Below are 21,265 nucleotides of genomic sequence, written 5' to 3'. Positions count from 1 at the left end.
TGTTAGTAGTTTTTGGTGATTGTCTTCAGTTTATAAAAGTGAATACCAGTGTAGTGTTGTTAAGTCATGCCTGCTCTCTCACAGATTTCATTTAAGTTATAATATCATATAACCTTAATGAAATTGAATATGGAGTACTGATTGGGCCCTTTCATTTGTTGAATAACAGCTGAATTTAATGCATAAGCCCATTGAGGTAGAAGGGTCAACATGGCTGAAAGGAGGAGGCTGTTCTGTTTTCCTGTCCTTTTTACCTTCTACCATTTTCTTGTGTCATATATTCCATTCTGTTCTGATCCCTTTCTTCTTCCAAACTGATTTGTTTTGCATGCTGAACATCTACCACATCATCCCCATATTCACCAGACCGCCCACATGCAAGGATTAGACGCATCAGTTTGTGTTCAATTTTCTAGGGTATATTTGACTTACCAGTTGTCACAGATTATACATATTAAACTTTTGTCTCACCATCAGAGATCTTTCCTGTATATATGGTTGCTGCCCCACAGTTTCAGGTTGAAGGTTGATTAGAACCTTGCTGCCCCTATATGAAAGTCTGTGTGTGTGTAGCCTGGGCCATAAGTCCACTTGGGGCTCAGGTGGTGTGGACATTGTGAAATTCACATAGCTGTTACTCTGGCTGTACTATTTTGACATGTTTCTATATGCATTTGAATAGTGTAGAGTGGAAGCAGTGGGTTGTTATTCCTGTGCTAGGGACCTCAACTTGCAGCTCAGCACTGTAGGACTTCTAGGCTTCAAATTTCCAGTGACATTCTAGAAGGGTAATTCCTCTGACATGTTTCTTGAAGTCAGGTCTTAGCAGAGGTCTCCATGCTGCACAGACAACAAAATTTGAATGCCTGTTTTCTCTGTCCTCCCCCAACGGCAGACTGATGCCAGCATTTCTGGAGAGGGCTATTTCAAAAGTCTCTTCAAACTTAAACCCCACTTCACTTCTTAGTAATCCAGGAAAGAGAATACAACATTCAGTGAAACTGTTACAACTGAAGTGCTAGTGCTACAGTTCATAACCATAAAGAGTACCAAGAAGACAGGCAAAGTAACCCATACATTCAGACAGCTGTAGATGAGATTGCAGGCAAAATCAAGAATGCGCCCCAGTTAAAAAAGATTTATCTCTTATTAGAGATGTATACTGTACTTCTTTTGGCTTATTTTGGACTTCATCCATTGTCTAGTATGTAAAAGACAAAAGACCACGACGTTTCGGAGACTGGATCTGTCTCCGTCTTCAGGATAAACCTACTCAGTTGGGCACGTTAGAAAGAGCTAGTGATTGAGACTAGCTCTTTCTAACGGGCCTAACTGAGTAGGTTTATCCTTCCCTACCCACCTGAAGACGGAGACAGATCCAGTCTCCGAAACGTCGTGGTCTTTTGTCTTTTACATACTAGACAATGGATGAAGTCCAAAATAAGCCAAAAGAAGTACTCATATTAGAGGTTCACAGTGGAAAGCAAGCAGAGACCATATTAAAAACAACTTATAGGTTCATATTCCATTTAGGTTGAGCAATATGCATCTCTGAACTGAGGGAAGTTGTTAACATTAACTGTCTGTATAGGATAGCCAGTGAGGAGATAGTGGCCCCTTGCTGGCCAGTCTCTGTGAAGGTCATACAGGTTAGTTGGGAAAAGAGATAGGGAACCCATTGTCATTTGAAGTTCCTGCATTATATCTAAGAATCTAAGTTGAATATGTAAGGATCAATATATGAGGGTTATTCAGAAAGTAACCTCTGGTGAGCTGTTGACAAAACAAGTGATGAGAGAGAAAAATATTTATTAATATACAAAAAATATATACATACTTAAGCTACTTCTCAACATAGTCACCACTGGAATTGAGGCACTTGTCGTATCCGGATATAAGTTCCTGTATGCCTGTGTCAGAGAAGTCTGCTGCCTGTGAGCTGAGCCTCATTTTGACACCATCCATCAGCTCATTATTGTTCAAGCACTGTGATTTGAACCAGTTCTTCAGGTTGGTAAACAGGTGGTAGTCGTTCGGAATGAGGTCAGGGCTATCAGGCGAGTGGTCACTCAACTCCCAGTTGAAATGCTCCAGCAGCGCTCAAGTGCAAGCCACTGTATGGAGGAGCACTACATAGGATATCAGCATTCCATGCCATTTGTTCTGAGTGGCCAGCTCTATGGAGTGTTTTTAGTGTTTCACAGTACACTTTTGACATTGTGGTCCCTTGTTGCATGTTCTCCACCGCCGCCATTCCTTTCCTGTCCTCTTCCAGAAAACAGTCTCCATTAACTTTCTGGCAGGCAGACAACATTTGTTTTAATTTTTTTTTTTTTTTTGTTTGGTTTGTTTGGTGAATGTGTGTGCCTCCACCGCTTTGACTGCTCCTTGGTTTCAACATTCACAAAAGAAACCCAGGTTTCATCATCTGTCACTTGTGCAGTGTGATTGAGAAATTCATCGCCATCTTTGTGGTATCACTTTAAAAAACTTGTAAGAACTTAGCTTGACTATGATAATCTTGTAGAGAACAGTGCATGAAATTTATTGGAAATTCTTATAGAAAGTTCTGAAATTGTGAAGCGCTGTCTTTCACAAATATTGTGGTCGACACTCGAAACAAAATCACTCACTACAGATGGCCAGCCGACCACTTCTCTCTTCATCATGAGCCTTTGTTTGCCCACCAATTAAACATACTACACCATTGCCTTACAGTTTCTGCTCATTACATTTTGGCTGTAAACTGCATAATTCACAATGGATTTCTGCATCACTTGTGTTTTTAGAGTGAAGAAAGTGGATAACAATGCAAATTTCACAGCTGGTGGGATTATCAGTCACAGGACACATCAGAACTCACTCTATACAGACGAGACTAAACACTAGGTGACCAGTTATATTATGGTTTTCAAGGCAGTGAATCATGTGAAGCTACCTCGCATGCATGAGCTCTCCCCACTTCTACACATTTGCCTAAAATAAATGGAGGTTACTTTCTGGATAGCCCTTGTGTAAACAAAATCCATTGGGCTGTTGCAACTGTCAGCAATTTGTACATAGCCAAGAAAGCTGCACAATAATCCTGTCCTGTGATGTTTGTGGAGAGAGTGGGCACATTGATGCACCTTGCCTCAACAATGGAGCTCACCCTTCCAGTGATAAGAGCTGCCTGATATATCTGGATGAGGGGTCATCCCAGAACTTAGGGGGCCTGTCTTTTCTGGATACATGAAGAAGATTCCTTGAGAGAGCAAGCATTTATCAGTTTTTCATCCCTCTCAGGTAGTTGATACAGGTACTCAAACTTCATCTGTCCCCACCCATAGCCACATTGCTCTGCAGACCTTAAAGCAAGTGTCACGTAACTTCGAACAAGGCCAAGAGTAACCTTGAATGCGCAGAAGAAAAATTTCAGACAAAGGGGTGGCTTCGAGGGTGTGAGAAGTTCTGGCCTCCTGTCACTTCTCACATCCTTGAACCCACCCCCTTGTCTGAAATTTTTCTTCTGCACATTCAGGGTTACTCTTGGCCTTGTTCGAAGTTACATGACACTTGCTATACCACATGTTAGTTTCAACTCAGACTGAGGATACTTCTACACCTGCCATGGCTGGTTTCAAGACACATGGATGTCAGTCATTAGTGCAGAGCATCAGCTCCCTTGCAGTCCAATCTGGACCTTTCCACAGTATTGATCACAATACACTGCTATTAAAATTTACTGCCTGATCTCATTCTGGTGTCAGGACAAAACTCTCAGGAGACACACCTGTGCCTGAATGCAGTGAGTCACCATGTAGTACGTTTGTCACAGTAGCAGAATTCTGTCACTCCAAAATTAAAAAATGGGAAGGCTGAAAAGACTTCTCATTAAAACACTATAGTTTTTATATGTCTGCATTTTGTCTTCTGGTCATATATCATGGACCTGCTACCATGTAATCTACCACAATTTTCGTATGTGGTTCTCTCACCTACAGACTTTAAACCAATATCGTGACCGGACTATCATCTATCTGCAGGAAACTCACCTCCACCCCCACCCCCCACATTAAGCCTCCTCTGTTTTCCCATTAACCTTCAGTCTCCACTATAGGTTATCACTCTTCATCTTAATGTGCCCAATCTTTTATTTACTATCTGAAACATTTATTTCCTGCCATCAGTATTAACAGTGCCAGCTGAAATAATCAATCTAATATCTTAGTTACCTCCACCAGTCATCCCAGCTACAGTCTTTTATCTAAACCACAGCAGCAGGAATGAGTTACACGTGACAGCTCTTCAGCCTGTCATGGTGCACTTCATGACGTCTTTTAGCACCATCATGTACACCTTCTGCATACAAGGTGTGCTGTGACTTTATGTCATAACTTCAGGAAGTATGGGTTCTACTCACCAGTTTTGGAGTTGTGGGTGTTTAACATGTGAAGAGCAGGTGCTGTGCAGGCCTGATTAGGCAATTGAATTTCAGTCCCTTCGATTACCATGTATGGGGTCACATGAAAAACATGACATTTGAATGCAACATGAATGTGAAACAGTTACTTTACAATTTATTTAATTTGCAAGAGACACTAATAAACACTGCATTTCTGTGTAAGGTTACACATTCCCTAGTGAAATGAACAATGCTGTGCTTCCAAGCTGACAGCAGACATTATGAACGTTTGCATTGAGCTACATAAACTGTACAGTGTAAACCTACTTTTTTTCCCCCTTTTTTTTCCCCCCTAATTAAAATGTCCTCCCTCCACCTAATAAAGCACTCTTTCAAGTGAAGCTACATTTCAAATACCTACAGCTTCAAAACAGCTGAGAATAGGACATATGGTTGGTATAACATTTTTCACTGAGAATGACCTCAGCAATCACCCCCCAAAGTTATGATATATAGTTGTGAGACATCCTTCAGTATTCTCATTAGACAGTCACCAGTTTCACCTTGATCCATAATACAGCCAGCCTGTGACCTTCAACTCGTCAGATATGTCAGAGGCCCTTACAGAACTTATCCTGTCCAAACTGCAAGTTAACTTATACTGATGGGTCAAGTTAGTGCTTCAACTTATTATAATTCTACACACTGTTAGTCAAGATTAGTCCAGTTTGATGGATGAGTAGTTTTATTTGATCTTTTATAGGATTTGGTAAAGGATGTTTTAACTTGGCTTCTATCCAGGCACATATACCCACAAATGCTGGCATGCCTGTAAGCTTACACTCAGTCTTATTGCAAAAACTTTTTGATACATGCATTATGATACTATTCATTTTCATGATGAAACAGTGACTTATTAATCTTAAAAGTGCACAAAGAAAAATATGTTACATTAGTTTCAGACAATCAAATTTTACCAACCTTAATATCTTTAAAATAGTGTGTGTGTACTTGGAACCAACTTTTGGTTTTTCCCAGCTCCAAAAAATTAATTCCATGTCTTCACAGTCATGGTTATAGTTGACTGATTATACAGTACTGTCTGCTCTTCATTTATTTTGAGAATCTTTGTTTTCAGCAAAATTCTTTGTTGGAAGAAGGGAGGGCTACATAATTTGTTTGAAGTATATACTGAATTGTTTAAAGTAACTGTCATTACTGTAACATTAATGATTACACAAGACCCTTGTTAGCAGAGTCATTGGAAGACATAATTTCAGATACTGACTGGTCAGTTTACTGCATCAGTGCCCCAGTCATAGAAATAATATGCAGAAATGTTTACTTGCTAGGATCAGATTTTTATGTTGAAGAATTCTCTTCTTAGTAGGACAGACAGTACATTATTCTGAATTGCCTTCACACATGCAAATTCACATTTGCTTAAACATTCATCTATACTGTGGCATTAATTACCATAAGCTGGTTAAAACTGTTATACAGTCTGACTGAAACACACATGTAATATATTGCAACATTGAATGATTACAACACACTTTGGCACCTGATGCCATGTATTTTCTTCATGAATCAAACCTTCATAGTGTTCAAGTTACAGGGGATTAAAACTGTTTTTTCTTGTCTTCTTGTTAGATTTCACTAGCAGAATCTGCCCATACTTTTCTCTTAGAGAATAGCTTTGAGGATTCTATGTTCAGGCATTCTTTACATACGTTTGAGCCATTTCTTTTTGTAGATTTTTATGGTATTGTATTGATACCTGTTATTCCCAATTCTGTAATATCTTCATTACTTTTATGGTCTGCATAGTGTATCCTCTGAATGGAGAAATGTTTGTTATATAAATATGATGGTGTCAAAAACAGTTGATAGATTAAAACAAAGAACCTGAATAGGTTTCTCATGTATTAATACAGTTATTTGTAACTACTTTAGTAATGAGAAGCAATTATTATGATTTAAATTATAATATAGATTATTTTATTAATGAGTATACATATTGTGTGTGATGCCCATATCAAAACAAATTAAATGATATCAGTAAATAGAATGGTACAGGAGGGATCCAAATAACAAATAGCAAACAGTTTAAATCACCTGAAGACAACACTAGCTGTAGAAATATATTATGATAATAGAACATTCTATATTATATGTGTGTTATATTGAAATAGTTTTAACTAAAGCTTGTGATACATTTATTTCTGTGAACTAGAACAGGTACATGTAGTTTTTAGAGTGAACCATATTCTCAGCTTATTTCCAGAAGCAAGGTAGACCACCATATTTTGAAGTTCATTGGGTGTGCATAGTCTAAGGTAGCACATAGAATGATTTGTGACAATACAGAAACAAGAAATTCCAAGCGGAACTCATAAGCCTACTTTCCTGTTACATGGATGTATAGTCCAAAAAATATATTACTCTGTTATTATTTTAGTCCTGTGAAGAATTTACTTAAGGACATATTCCATATGGAGCCAGGATAGCTTAGTTGATATAGTGACTGGCTATGGGGTGGACAACGGAGGGGTTGGAGTTCGAGTCCTGGTAGGGTCAAGAATTTTCTCATCTCCGCGTCTTTCAGACCAGCTCTGAGGTTCACCCAGCCTCCTGTCCAATGGGTACCAGAGGCCTTTTCCCTGGGGGTAAAGCGGCCAGGGCGTGAAGCTGACCACTCACCTCCATCTAGTGCCGAGGTCAAGATAATGGATCTATACATCCATTCCCCCATATGCCTTCATGGTGTAGTGTTAAATTAGTTAAGTGCAGGGACAACTTTGCCTTTTACATATTCTGTATGTATATTAAATTTGTTGGGTATATAACCTCAGAGTCTTTATTTTCCCCCCACTTGTATAATTTTTGCACACAGTATATTTTACATAGTGTATAGGTTTGTGAAATGTCATTTGGAAAAAATTGCGTAATTTTCCAAGATCTTTTATCATACATCATTTCAGGACCATATATTTGTGGTGCTTACAAGTTTGCTTGCCCACTGCGTTTTTATCACTGATTGTAGAAAATTAGAAGTATGGCATTTTGATGGCCTATAGTGGCATAACGTTCATACCTAGTTTTATAAAAATTGGTGAGCTTATTTGAAAAATGAAATGAATTGTGTTTTGTTTATAAAGCTTCAGTGCACTGTCACTGTGGAAGTCAGGTTGAACAAATTTTTTTCACAACATTGTACAGTCACAATTCATTTAACAGAAAAATACTTTCATTAGACCAAATGATATTTACAATAAACCTGGAGTTGCAGTAAGTGAATTTTGCTTTATTTAGGTATCGTGTTTTCACCCTAACTATATTATTGCTTTTTTACACCTCTTGGAAATGCTATTGTTCTTCTCTCTGTGCACCGTATTGCAACCTTAAATTGTGCTTCTTTGCATCAGGATGACTAAGCAAATACCTTAATAATTCAACCTCATTTGTCTTTCTAAAGCCAAGTCTGTTTCTGCTTTTAGCTCAGAATAGAAGTTGTTCAGAGTCTGTATATTATTTAAAAAATTCTGGATCAGTCACATTTCATGCCTGTGTGACTAAACCTGTTGGGCCCCAGTATATCTGTTTGTCATGAAATGAGAGCACAGTCTGACAAATTTTATTACTTCATCATTGGGCCAGATGGTCGTATGCATAGTTTATTACTTTATGGCTTTGAATTGTGCACTGCAAATATGTGACTGGTAGACATTGTCACAGAACAAAATAGAAGTGTCATGTAATGTTTTCATTTTACAGCTGTACAAAAGAAGGCATGACACAGATGATGAAGTGCATGTATGGGACATCTGTAGATTATAAAGAGGGCTAAACCTTGCATTGTTGAATTGAAGTTTCAAAACTATGAATCAGTTATGTTTTTTGAAATTTCAAAAGTATTGTATTATTACATCAGTGGGACTTGAGTGTTATCTTAGTTATATTGAAAGTGTGACAGAGTAATGTAATTTGATGTCATGCAAATGCATTTGTTACATTGAACTGTTTTTAAATTGGATACAAAACACTTTTTTGTTCACATTACATTGGCTTAAAGCAGTTACAACAAGAAAAATAATGAGTATTAAATATGTGTTTCATTGTCAGTTATAGGCCTATCTAACAAAATCATTTCCTTACTGTTAGAAAAAATGTCATGGTTCTAAGGTTAATGGATATGAGTATTATGTACCTGTCCAAGTTTCTTCCAGTCTGCAGGTCCACAAAAACAAAGTAATTCCTTACATACTTTGCAGTCTTGTGGTTGGATTTACCACATCGCTTTCTATTTATTTTTACTGCCAACACACAGTTTTCATATTTCTAAAGCCAGAAATGCTGCTGCTTCAATTCTGACATATCTTATTAACTGTTTGCCAAATCAAGACTACATACATTTCAGGTAAACAGTGTAGACCAAAAGAAAAAAATGTATATAGGTGTGTGTGTGGATATGATGAACAGATTTTGAGAAGTGTGGTAGAATATTAGTCCAAAGAATGTTTATTACAATCATCAAGCATCTTTTTTTTTTTTTTTTTGCAAAGTTTAAATCTTGAATGTGTATATGCAAAGTGAAATGGAGTTTGCATACAAGCTCTCTGTAGCATGATTCCTTATTAAAAAAAAACAAGTAGAAATGCCATACAACATATGCCCTGAAACGCTTAGTTTTTGAGATACATGTCACCCTCAAATGGAATAACGTACTTCTCAGCAGAGTTATTTGTCATGACAGTATATAGTGCTTTGTTACATGTACTCAAGCCACACAATGCACAGCTGGGTTCTGCTGTGGTTGAATGATCATGGAATACACATGATGAATACTGTGAGATGCCCTTAACTCTCAGTACCTGAAATGGTCGAGCAGGTACTGCTCCATGGGAATACGCATTGTTGACGTCATACTGCCACTGATGTGTTTCAACAATTGGAGGAGTGTCTCCATAAGACTTGAAGTGTAACACTCACTATAACACTGTGGCACACATGAATACATGTTGCCTACATACTGTATGCACACCATCCAGCGAGTGTGCCGTAATTGTAGCTGTGGAAAGAAAACCACGGGGAAACTTGCAATATTACACAAGAATTGGGACTCTCCCAACCACGGTTCCTTGAAGTACTTCATGACAAACAGTTGCATCCATACTACTGCATGCAGAATGCACAGCTGTTTCCAGATGATCATCCTGTATATGCAAGTCTGTGAATGACAGATGAGCTCTTTTTCATAGCATCACATCTGGGTACAGAATAATACTGATGCTGTCCAAAAATGTTGGTATCAAACTCCTTCATTATCAGTGTCTGTGCAGGAATGATCACAGGAGCATTGTTATTGGCCCATATATGCTACCTGACAGGCTGACTGCCAATTGATATTGTGATTTTCTGGAAACTGCTCTACTGGGGCTGATTTTGAGGGAGAGGTTGTGGTTTCAGCATGATGATCTCCAGCCGACAGGCAGTGGTCAAATGTAACTTATCCACGAAGGTGAATTGGATGTCAGGGACTGTTTGCATGACCTCCTTGGTCACTGGATCTAACTCCAGTGGATTTTTTCCTCTGGGGTCACCTGAAGGAACACATTTATGCAGCCCCATCCAGTGATGTCAGGAGAGCTAGTAACAAGTAGCTGTGACCACCATCACTGTCGAAATGTTAAGAGCTGTGACCACCATCACTGTCGAAATGTTAAGGTGTATTTAAGAGAATTCCATGTGGCACTGCTGTCTGCCTGAAAATGGAAGGAAGCTGCTTTGAAATCATATTGTAACTACAAGGTGCCTGTGGTTTGATCATTTGATAGCTTGCTGCATCGAATGATGACATGTATCTTGAAAACTAAACATCACAGGACATATGTTGCATGATATCTCATCTTCCCTCCCTCCTCCTGTCTCTAAAGGCAACAAATTGCATTATGGGGAACTTGTGTACAAATTTAATTTCATTGTAATATAAATATGTGCAATACAAATAGATTATTAGAGAATACACATAAGTCCATACTTAAAATGACCGGGAAGACAACTTTTTAAATTGATAGTTATCTCTTCCAACATATAATGCCATGTAGTCCATTGAAAATCAGCCAGTGTTTCAAAGGGACATGTCACCTCCATCTTCAGGCTCAAAGAATAAGCCAAGCAAGCAACCAGCATGGAGCTGTTCTTGTTACCTGCTTCATGCTGGTTTCTTGCTTGCCATGTTCAATTCTGAAGATCGATTTGACATGGTGCTTCAAAACATTTGTTGATCTTCAGTGGTCTTCATGGCATTATATCCCAGAAGATAGAACTCTTTGTAACCACCGCTGTGAGAACCTCAGTTCCAACAACACTTTACAATTTCTTGCATTATTCATTAATATACACCCAAATAAACATATTTCCTAGTATTCAGTTCCTTGTAGATGTTGGAATTGATGTGTGTTTGGTGATAATCTGTAGTGAATCGAACAGATAGTGTTATGTGTAGGTTTTGTTTCAGTTTCACTTCATTTCATAATGTTAGGTCACATATAGATGATAAGTTTAAAAGGAATTAGCATGTTAACATGGAAATTGTGGCTTAGGTTGGAATTTTTTGTTTGATTGTTGTTAAATAGAAACCTGTATAAACTGGAAAATAATATGTAACTCCACTTTAGACAGGTTCACTGAGAGTTTCATACCCCGATTACTACACGAGTTTAGCAATGAAAGTGATTGCAACCCTTGATGTTAGACTAGATAATGGTTGTATTTTGCATTCACTGAAACTCTGGCCATAGTTGAGCTAATATTCACATGAAAACAAAAACTGAATATTTCTGCTTTCCAGTTTATAGAAACTTATTCTGTATTTAAGTATGTGCATACAGAATTATTCTTTAATAAATTGAAATCAGAGATATAGTCCATACATCCTATTGAACAATATCATAGGTAGCAAAATTGAATATCTTTGCCTGCTCTGGCTAGAGAGAAAGTAAATGCTTTTTTTCATGGAATGAGTTGAAATAATTGTTGATTGTTCTCTAAATAGATAACAACAGGCTCGAGTGGGAATGTACATACTATTAAAGTAAGTATCTTATTTATACAGCCATTATCATTGTCAGCTCAGGGTTGCTCTTTAATTTTTTCATATTCCCTTAGTACATAAAATTTATCTGGTATAAATAAATTAGACATGAAACCCCATGCCTCCTTAAAAAAGTAAATGACAAGGACTCTTGCAAGAAAAATATTGAGCTCATGAAACGAGTTTTCTTAAATATTGTCAGTAAACAGATACCTTAATAAGTACAGCCTTCAAAATTCCCCTCAATTCTGCTTACAATATTCTGTGTAACTCAGTGGTAATAAATCATAGCAGTCATGTGTTAAAAAGTTCATCCTAATAAGCGCTTCTTCACAATATTACTGTTAATATTGACCACAATAACATTTTAGATATCTTCCTATCCCCCCCCCCAAAAAAGAAACAAAGCTGAAGGTTCTGGGTGTTAGGAAGGTTTGAGCTGGACCTGATAGATAAGAATCTGAAGAACAAAGAATGGACGTGTTCCCATACTGCTGTTATTTAATCCTTCTTCCTGCCCTAATATATGCAGAAATTTTTAGAATTGTTTTACGTCGTAAATATTGCGTTTGAATATTCTTTCTGAAATAGCAAATATAAGTGCATAAGATATTCATATAGGGACATTCACATACTTAAATTAAGACACTTCACATTTACTCAAATTGCAAAGAATACAGCTTTCACCCATACTTTTTTTTAGTAGTGCGTATATTCCTTTTCTTATAAAATATTGTCTCTGAATAATGCTTTCATTTATTAGTACCTGGGCTGAGTTAGCAGTTTATAAACTGAAGAAAGCAGTCTTGTGGGATGTGGCGGTTTTCACCGCCGTGAAAACCTCAGATCTTACATAGTTTATAAACTATTTAAATTAATAGTGGATGGGGATTGTTTATGTCCATTTTATTGTGTTTTTATGATCAGTTATAGCATTTCATTCGTGAGATTGCACCTTTATTGCATTTTACAAAATTTTACATGAACATAATAAAATATTATAATGCTTACCATTAAAGGCCTAGTATCAGCATGTTACATAACAGCTAAGTTATCTTTAAACCATATTTTTAAACAACCATACAAAACTTTTATTAATTGATGTCTGGGGTAAATGTTAGTCTTTGTTAGCATTGAAGTAATGTACAGCTTTGTGTTGTGATTTTTGCGTTGTTGAGTGGTAGCACTATCTGGGAATCAATTTTATATCTTCATTTACAGTACTGATTACTAGCCATTATGATCCAAAATGTTTTCCCTACAAACTTTAACTGAAATAATAAAGTATTATTCTAATCAAAAGGAATATGCAGTGTTTTTACGAGAAAAGATGATGAGTATAATTTCTTTAATCAGTTGTTTTTCCTCCACTCCCCACCCCCCAAATGAAGTCCCTTTAGCAAGGGAACAGCAAATTGTCACACTTGTAGAATCTGGGGCTTTGACAGTTTTCATATTGTAATTGGAAGAATATGAGAATCCAAAATTTAGAGTTTGGTATTATGGCCTGATGATCACTCACACTACTTCAGTTTTGTAATCCTAAGAGAGTCAGTAGGACTCCTTGAACAGGGGATCAGCCCATTGCAAGGCCACTACGTACACAGAACACAAACAGAATAAATGCAGACAAACATTCATGTCTTGATTGGGATTTGAACCCACAATCCCAGTGTTTGAGCAAGCGAAGACAGTTCATGCCTTAGACTGCACGGCCACTGTGATCGGCACAGTTTAGTATAAATGTTTGAAAAATCTCAAATACCAAATTTTTAAGGTACTTAATCGAAAGCGAGAGTCCACTTATTGTCACCTAGAAGTCTTGGTCTGGTCCCATTAGGCATCTTGGTTTGTGGATATATGAAGGACATTGTGTATTCCATGAACTTTTATAATTTAGAGCACTTGAGGGAAAGAATCACTGCAGCCATGCCAGTGGTTACTCCAGTTGTGCTGAGCCAAGTATCAGTAGGTATTAACGCAATGAATTTGAGTTTACTGCGACGCTTACATTCAGGTTTATTGAAAATTATTTGCAAACTTGAGTTTCTTATCATAATCATCATAATTATTTAATAATTGGCATTGTTAGCGAAATGTTTCTTGAAAGTTAGAACATGTCTAATGAATATTGTAAGTATAAATAATTTCATTCTTCTTAGTTTCATGGTTTAGCACTTACCTTCACTTCAGCCCTTGTCATCTACCTGTGGTTTTAGATAAGTGGTTCCCAAAATCTTTCAGTCTCAGTGTCCTTTCATGTGAATCTATAAAAATGAGTTGGATTTGAGGCTTTCACAGTGACTGTGAAAGGTACTGTCTTTTGGGGTGTAATACTGGGTAGTCCAGTAGAAGTGCAGCCTTCATCTTCATTGACAAAGAGTAAGCCAAGCAGGTAGCAATCAGAGGTGTGCTGGAATTTATATGTTCCTTTGAAATAAATGTTGGTGAATTTCTGCAAAATTGTACATTGTTACATCTAACCTTTTATAAAAGTGGCTTAAAATGTGATTTAGTAGTTTTTGTTTTCCTTTTAACAGACTGTAACACTGAATTAATTCATTTTTATCATCTTGTTGTATTAGGGTTACAATTAATTCAATATCTTTGTTACCTGCCTTCTTTTTGACAGTCCCCATAAAAGGCTTCATGGCCCCTGGGGGTCCATAGCTCTTATTTTGGGAACCACTATTTTAGATAACACTCTAAGTGAGTTTTCTTCATAGGTACCACTTTTCTTACACAATATTAGCAGCAACTTCAGTTCCTGGAATTACTTCAGATCTGTAATATATTCATTATGATTGTTTCTTGATGGACCAATCAAAACATTGTGCTTAATTCCACAGTTTTGTGGTGATATTCTTCATATTTTTTCATGTATGTTGCATACCATTTTAAAACCAGAGTTTCAGATGATACAGATTTGAAAGTGATGTAGTTCATGAGTGGTAAATACCTGGATGGCAAAAAGCCAAAGCACTATCCCTTCCTCACTCATACACCCTCCAAATTCTGTGACATCTGCCACATTCTAAAATGTTTTCAGGCATAAGTTTTGAGATTTTCATGATAGTGATTGTTCAGGTTGTGGTCTTCTTGGTTATGACACCATGTAGTCTTGCTGGTGGATGCCATTGTTTTTGAGAAACATGCCTCCATGAACAGGGTTGAACTTCATCCATAAAGATGGAGGCAGTGCCTTTCTCTAAAACATTGGTATCCATCCACATGGCATCATGGTGTCACAACCTGGAAGACAGTTCCCACACTTTTCAGATTATTATGCAGTACTGTTGTCCGTTTACTCTTCATTTGTTTAATGATGCTGCCAGTAGCTGAGACTATGTAGTGTTGCAATTTAGGATGAATAGTAAACAATGAGAAGAGCATAAAAGGAAATGACCATGGCCTAATTTGAGGTACTATCCTGGCATTTGCCTGGATGGACTGAGGAAACCCATGAAAGTCCTCAGTCAGGATAGCTGGTTTCTGAACTAAGATTTGAACCTAGAACCTACTGACTGCAGAGCAGAATGGCTGATCACTTGCTTGTGGTAGTAATAATTACAGGTATCATTGTTTGTCCTTGTTTCCAAATTTTAAAGAGTAACAACATACTGTGGTGTATGTTTTTACGTTATTTAACAACACTGTCAATTGGAAATTATGTTATTTAGGCTGAGGAAGAGTAGGATGTTTCTAAAGGTAATAAAGTAGGAAGCAGCCATGACCTGATTGAGTATGCTGTAGAATATATCTGGAAGGACTGGGCCATTATAGGATAACACATCTGGGATTTGATCTGCGTACCCGTTGTATGTGAGCTCAGCTGACTCATTCAGTATTCCTTTCTCATTTGAAAAAAAAATTGTAATGTTTTCATAGTTTAGGCTTTAATATTATTTTTAAGGGCCCAGTTTTCAACAGCATTTCCTCCATAGAAATTTAAGCTGCGAATTAGCACAGTCTCTGTGGGTTTCTAGGGATTTTGTAGCCCTTTGATTTTACTATACCTAGTAAAATCAGGACTCAGTCATGTTGTATGGATGAGAATGTAATAGGTCTTCACATAATTAATTATGATGTGTAAGAGAGGAATCATGGCTTTATATATTTTGTTGCTGGATTGCTGTTGGAGATAATAATATGAATATACAGACATTTTAATTGATTGATCAAGTTGGATGTGATCTAATTTGTTATTTACTATGCTTTTTATGTTTTTTGTGTTCTAACAAAATTTATATTTACGGTATGCATATTTTTGGGTGATTTGTGTCACTTGATTGTGACCATTTGCAGTCAAAATGTGTAATATATAGTTAGAAATAAAAAGTTTTTATATAGCAGAAATTTTTGTGATGATTAATCTTATGACTCATCATTAGAGGATGAACATTTTTCCAACGCCTACTTGGCAACACAGAATTGACCCCCTTACCCCCATTTCTTCTGCTGAAATGCTTGTGTCTGCATGTAGCTTAAATGAAATGTATGTAAACGTCCTTTATTCTGCCATCACCACAGCTTTAGCTTTATACTAATTCTTGCACTCCCCAATCTCATTACATACACCAAAGATGCTTTTCTTCCTTTTTGTGGCATACTGTTTTGCTTGCAAAGTACCAGTAGTCAACCACAAGTTACAGTTAAACGGTTCATACCGTTTAATTTGATCATTAGCCGATAATTTAAATTTTTATTGTGCAACACTTACCTAAGCTTATACTTTATAGGCTTCATATTACTAAATCTTGATTCATAGAATGCTGCAGAAGTTGGCATGACAGCAGTTCTTGATGTCATTCTGAGAGGTGTATATCTCTTTTCTTGTGATCAAGCAGTCTTCAAGCTTCATTCTTTAACATGCTGTCTTGGCTTCATACCTCTCATTGGGAATGTCTTCATTGACATGAAGTGACTGTTTTGAAATGAAACGGTAAAAGCGGAAGTGAGAGTCTATTTCAGAATCATCAGAACTTCTTAGTTCACCATTAGGTGGCCACGAGACAGTATCAGTGACAGAACAGACAACAGTTATTATACAGGTAGTATTAGGAAACCATTCATTCAAGATTTTAGTTCCTGATTTAATGAGATTTCTTCTGTCTCTCTTGAATTTTGTTTGCTGTTGCTTGTATTATTTCACTCAGCAGAATTTCTTGACAGCTCTCCTGTCATTGAAATATTTTTATTATTATTATTATTATTATTATTATTATTATTATTATTATTATTATTATTATTATTATTATTATTATTATTATTATTATTATTATTATTATTATTATTATTATTATTATTATTATTATTATTATTATTATTATTATTATTATTATTATTATTATTATTATTATTATTATTATTATTATTATTATTATTATTATTATTATTATTATTATTATTATTATTATTATTATTATTATTATTATTATTATTATTATTATTATTATTATTATTATTATTATTATTATTATTATTATTATTATTATTATTATTATTATTATTATTATTATTATTATTATTATTATTATTATTATTATTATTATTATTATTATTATTATTATTATTATTATTATTATTATTATTATTATTATTATTATTATTATTATTATTATTATTATTATTATTATTATTATTATTATTATTATTATTATTATTATTATTATTATTATTATTATTATTATTATTATTATTATTATTATTATTATTATTATTATTATTATTATTATTATTATTATTATTATTATTATTATTATTATTATTATTATTATTATTATTATTATTATTATTATTATTATTATTATTATTATTATTATTATTATTATTATTACTGTTATTACTATTTCCTGGTCTTTTAAACATCTTACAGCTTCCCTAAGGAATAAGGGGTAGTTTCAACATGTACTTTTATATGGCTCAACAGTAGGCCTTCTCTTTAAAAAAATTAAGGGTAGTTCCTTAAACACAGGAAGAAAGCCCAATGAAAACTTGCCAGAAGAATTTGGAAGAATGATAATTAAAAAAACATTTGAGAACCAAATAAAGAAAATTAAATGAAACAATTGCTATAAATTTTAGTAGCCACTTAGTGATAATTTATTTGCCTTAGATGGGCATGTGAACCCTGGACCAAACTTTAGTAGTGATAACATGGAGTACATGTGGTGAACCACCTTTATTCTGCATGCCTATTACATAAATAATGTATGTCCATGATTTATCACTGTTTCCCATGGTCTTCCCGGTATTTGCAACTAGACCACTGTTAGAATTGGAACAAAAGGAAGAACTAATTTCTTTTCAATACTAATTGTTAGTGCGCCAACATATTCGTTTAGTCTTGATAAGTTTTTATGTGTGATTTAGTATTCCTCAAAGGAGATTCCATTTGAAGCAATGGGTGGATGGTTTTATTTCTGAGTATTCTTTACAGAATTTAATTTGCTGTATGCATGTAAGATATTTTATGATTCTTTCAATAACATTTCTCTTAATGAAAAGAATTCTAGACTGTTGTCTTTTCACCGCTATCATATTGGCATGTAAATCAAATGCCCTCCATACAGCATGTTTCATTGCATACCCAGTTCTGGAACTGATCTCATTGGTGCTCTTCTTTCTTGCTGGACCTGTTCAGATGTTACTACTCTTGGTTTGTAGCTTAGTTCAGTTTGTAAGTACAGTAGATAAGAAAGCACATGTTCATGGTATTATGCCTGTTTAGGCTTTGTAGAGACTTTTGGAAATCAATGACAGTGATTCAGTGGATAATATTCCTAGAAGTTCCTAGAACTTATTTGAGCCCAAAATAATTTTTCCATTTGTGTGCAGTTGTGCCGATGGTGGTGGGGGTTAACATCATGTCCAACGAAATTTCATTTTCTGTCTCATACAGGTTAGAAGGTAGATTTCTTGTGAGGATATTTCTAAGTATCCTGTGCATATAAAGGGAGCATATCTTTCACTATTTCACTCTCCAATTTACCCTTTTAAAGTGACAAAATTCACACAATTTTAGGAACCTCAGCCATCAGACTTCTTGCTGCTACAGTACCTCTTATGAAAAGTGTCACCTAAACTAACTGTCTTTGTCCTAAGTTATGAAATGTAAAACATAACAAACAAGACTCATGATTCAGTCTCTAGAAACCTGTATTGAACCTCATTCTCATTTAACTGCAGTGATTTCTCTGAAAAATACTTGCTAAAATATACATTTTTTTATCCTCACATTTATTTTCCTAGTTCACCATTAGGTAGGTATAGGTTGAGGTAGACAAACGTCGGTTATATAGTTCATTTTCACTTAAATGACATTAAACAGTTCTACATTTGGGAGAATAATTTAAATTTTTGCATGATATTTGTAAACTGTATTATGATGTGAATATGTTCCTTTAAAATATAATATTGGCAGAATAGTATGTACACTTGTATAATTTAGGAGAAATAGGATAGTTTTTTTTTTTCATGTAAGATACAGTAGAAATGGCATGTAACTTGATTACATGTGAAAGTACAGCAAAATGTATGTCAGATCTTGAAGTAATCACAAACCTCTCTCCAATTTTAATTTTCACCCCTAAGTCAACTGTATTGTAGGAAGCGCTTAAATTAAAGTAGAAAACTGTATGAAGTTAAGATTAGTAATGTTACAGTATTTTTTAAATATTGTGTTTTCACCTCCTTTGCAGTATGAAGGTAATTGTTTGGAATATTAAAGTTCTGTGTTTAATAACTTACTGTGATAAAACTATCAGACACAGCTTTTGATATTTACTGGGGAGAGGAGTGGGCAGCTTCACAGAAAAAAGTTATGACATCTTAGCCCAAAACAAAATCAGTGAAGTCCCATGGAATTCCATTTCACATCGATTTTAGTGTAATCCTTATGACCAGGTCAGTGATAATATTGCGTGTTCTCTCGGAATCTGATGAATCCTACTTCCAACACCAGTGTGAAATGGTGTTTGTTATTGGTCCTATCAATCACGTGTGTAAGTCCAGTAATTCTTCTAAATTCGTCTCAAAATCCGAACCTATCCCACTTCTGACACCAGTGTCACGTGTTACCTTGGTAACAAGTGACAATATATTAATATGTGCTTTTAAAATTATGATTTTATGTTATTAAGTACCATTCTATGTTTATAATTAAGGAGCTGAGCTTTGTAGAAGGGATTTCTGAAGAGTAATATACTTACTGATGCAGCAGCCTGATACAGCGTCAACAAATGCTGTTCAAGTACTTCAGTTTGTCTTTGATATATCACTGACATATAATTGGTATGTTAAGGCTTTGAAATGAACCATTGTTTTTCACCCGTGTTTGTTCCAGGTGCGGGTTAAAATTGAAGGGGATAATGAACCACAGCCAACAATCCCTCGTGAAGAGGGTCAAGTTCCTTTTGTGTTTGTAGGTACTGTAGAAAGCATAGCTAATGCAAAAGTTCTTTTGGAATATCATCTAGCACATTTAAAGGTGAGTCCACATGTTGTAATTTTATAAGAATTTAATTTGCATACAGAGTAAATGGAGTCTGGTACAGTAAAGCCTTTTTTTTTTAATATGTGGATTATAAAATCTGGTAGTTTTCATCTTTGTATTTTCTTTTTATGATTATTTTATCTCAAGGTAACAGATTAGTCTTTCTTATACTGGACACCAGAGGGCTCAGGGTGTATTAATTACAGTATCAATGAATTTCATTGTTTTCAGAGCAGTTGTGTTTCTTTGTGTAATAACATGTTTTCGTAAATACCAATATACACCATCGGCTATTATTTTCCTTGTGTCACACTACCATGACAGCGCACGTGGAGGTCGCTATGTAAATACCATTGCCCTCAAGTTAAAAAGCTGGCCACTTGTGCCATAATAGTGGAAGATTTAAATTCCCTATTCCCAGATAAATCTTAATTGGCAGGAAAGAGTTTTATATTGCTTGCTCTTTGCAGGAAGTAGAAGCATTAAGACAAGAAAAGTTAGAAATCGATCAGCAGATACGCAGTATACACGGTTCTACAATGGGCTCAATGCAGAATTTTCCAATTCAGAGGCGCAATGACAGGTGAGTCAATCAGTTGTTTTGTTATGCATCTTGTATTAAAATCTGGTATTTATATCTTCTATTTCATCTTCTATGAAATTTTGCCCCTTAGCACATTGCAGTGTGTCATGTAGAAAGCCTTGATACAAATCCCATGCATTATATATATGGGTAATGTATGAATGTATAAGGGGTGGGCCTTCTTGGCCCTTGCACCACGACCTGAAGTGATCTGTTGTTCTTTATATGTGGGTAATGTAGATTTACAGTATTGCCAGCTGTGTCATTCTTTGCCTCATGGGTACTGCTCTGTCTGTCATATTGGCTCAGATTATTAACAGCTTGAAAGATGTGTCTCATAATAAACATAGACCACTTGTAACATAGCTGTTAATGTTAATTTAAGAATCCGTCCCGAACATTGGAAATATATTACAATGGCATAGAGTACATAAAATTGTGTCAGTGTAGGAACTTCTTTACCAATGTAAAATAAACTAATATGACTGCTATACAAAGGGGGACCCAAAAATAACCGGAACCGACCTGTTGCGCGCGCATGCTTTGTAGTTACGAGTTGTGCTGCTAGGTGGTGTTAGCTGGGGGTCTCCCGTGTCTGTTAGAGAGCTGGCGTCAGTCTGAGTTAAGTGGTTTGTCTGTGGTGCTCTGTTGTGTGCGTTCCTGTTTCAACCCTTTGGCGATTAGTGAGATGGCCGACCAGAAGGAACA

The 21,265-nt window shown here is 35.7% G+C and overlaps 1 protein-coding gene across 8 annotated transcripts in view; it reads left to right on the top strand.

Annotated features, from left to right (window-relative positions):
• The window catches only part of LOC111867750 (synaptic functional regulator FMR1), a 66,783-nt gene that overhangs the window by 20,797 nt on the left and 24,721 nt on the right, over positions 1–21,265 (top strand). For 4 of the 8 annotated variants that reach the window (XM_023857880.2, XM_023857876.2, XM_023857874.2 and 1 more), the window contains 3 exons: positions 11,442–11,480; positions 19,825–19,968; positions 20,445–20,557. In XM_023857880.2, coding sequence (XP_023713648.1) covers positions 11,442–11,480; positions 19,825–19,968; positions 20,445–20,557 — 296 coding nt within the window. The remainder of the gene's footprint in view (positions 1–11,441; positions 11,481–19,824; positions 19,969–20,444; positions 20,558–21,265) is intronic. The other 4 variants (XM_023857879.2, XM_023857877.2, XM_023857882.2 and 1 more) reach the window with 1 other exon arrangement.

This window comes from Cryptotermes secundus, unplaced genomic scaffold, assembly GCF_002891405.2.
Source record: "Cryptotermes secundus unplaced genomic scaffold, Csec_1.0 scaffold116, whole genome shotgun sequence".
Lineage (NCBI taxonomy): Eukaryota > Metazoa > Arthropoda > Insecta > Blattodea > Kalotermitidae > Cryptotermes > Cryptotermes secundus.
This window is presented reverse-complemented; position numbering and strand designations above follow the sequence as displayed.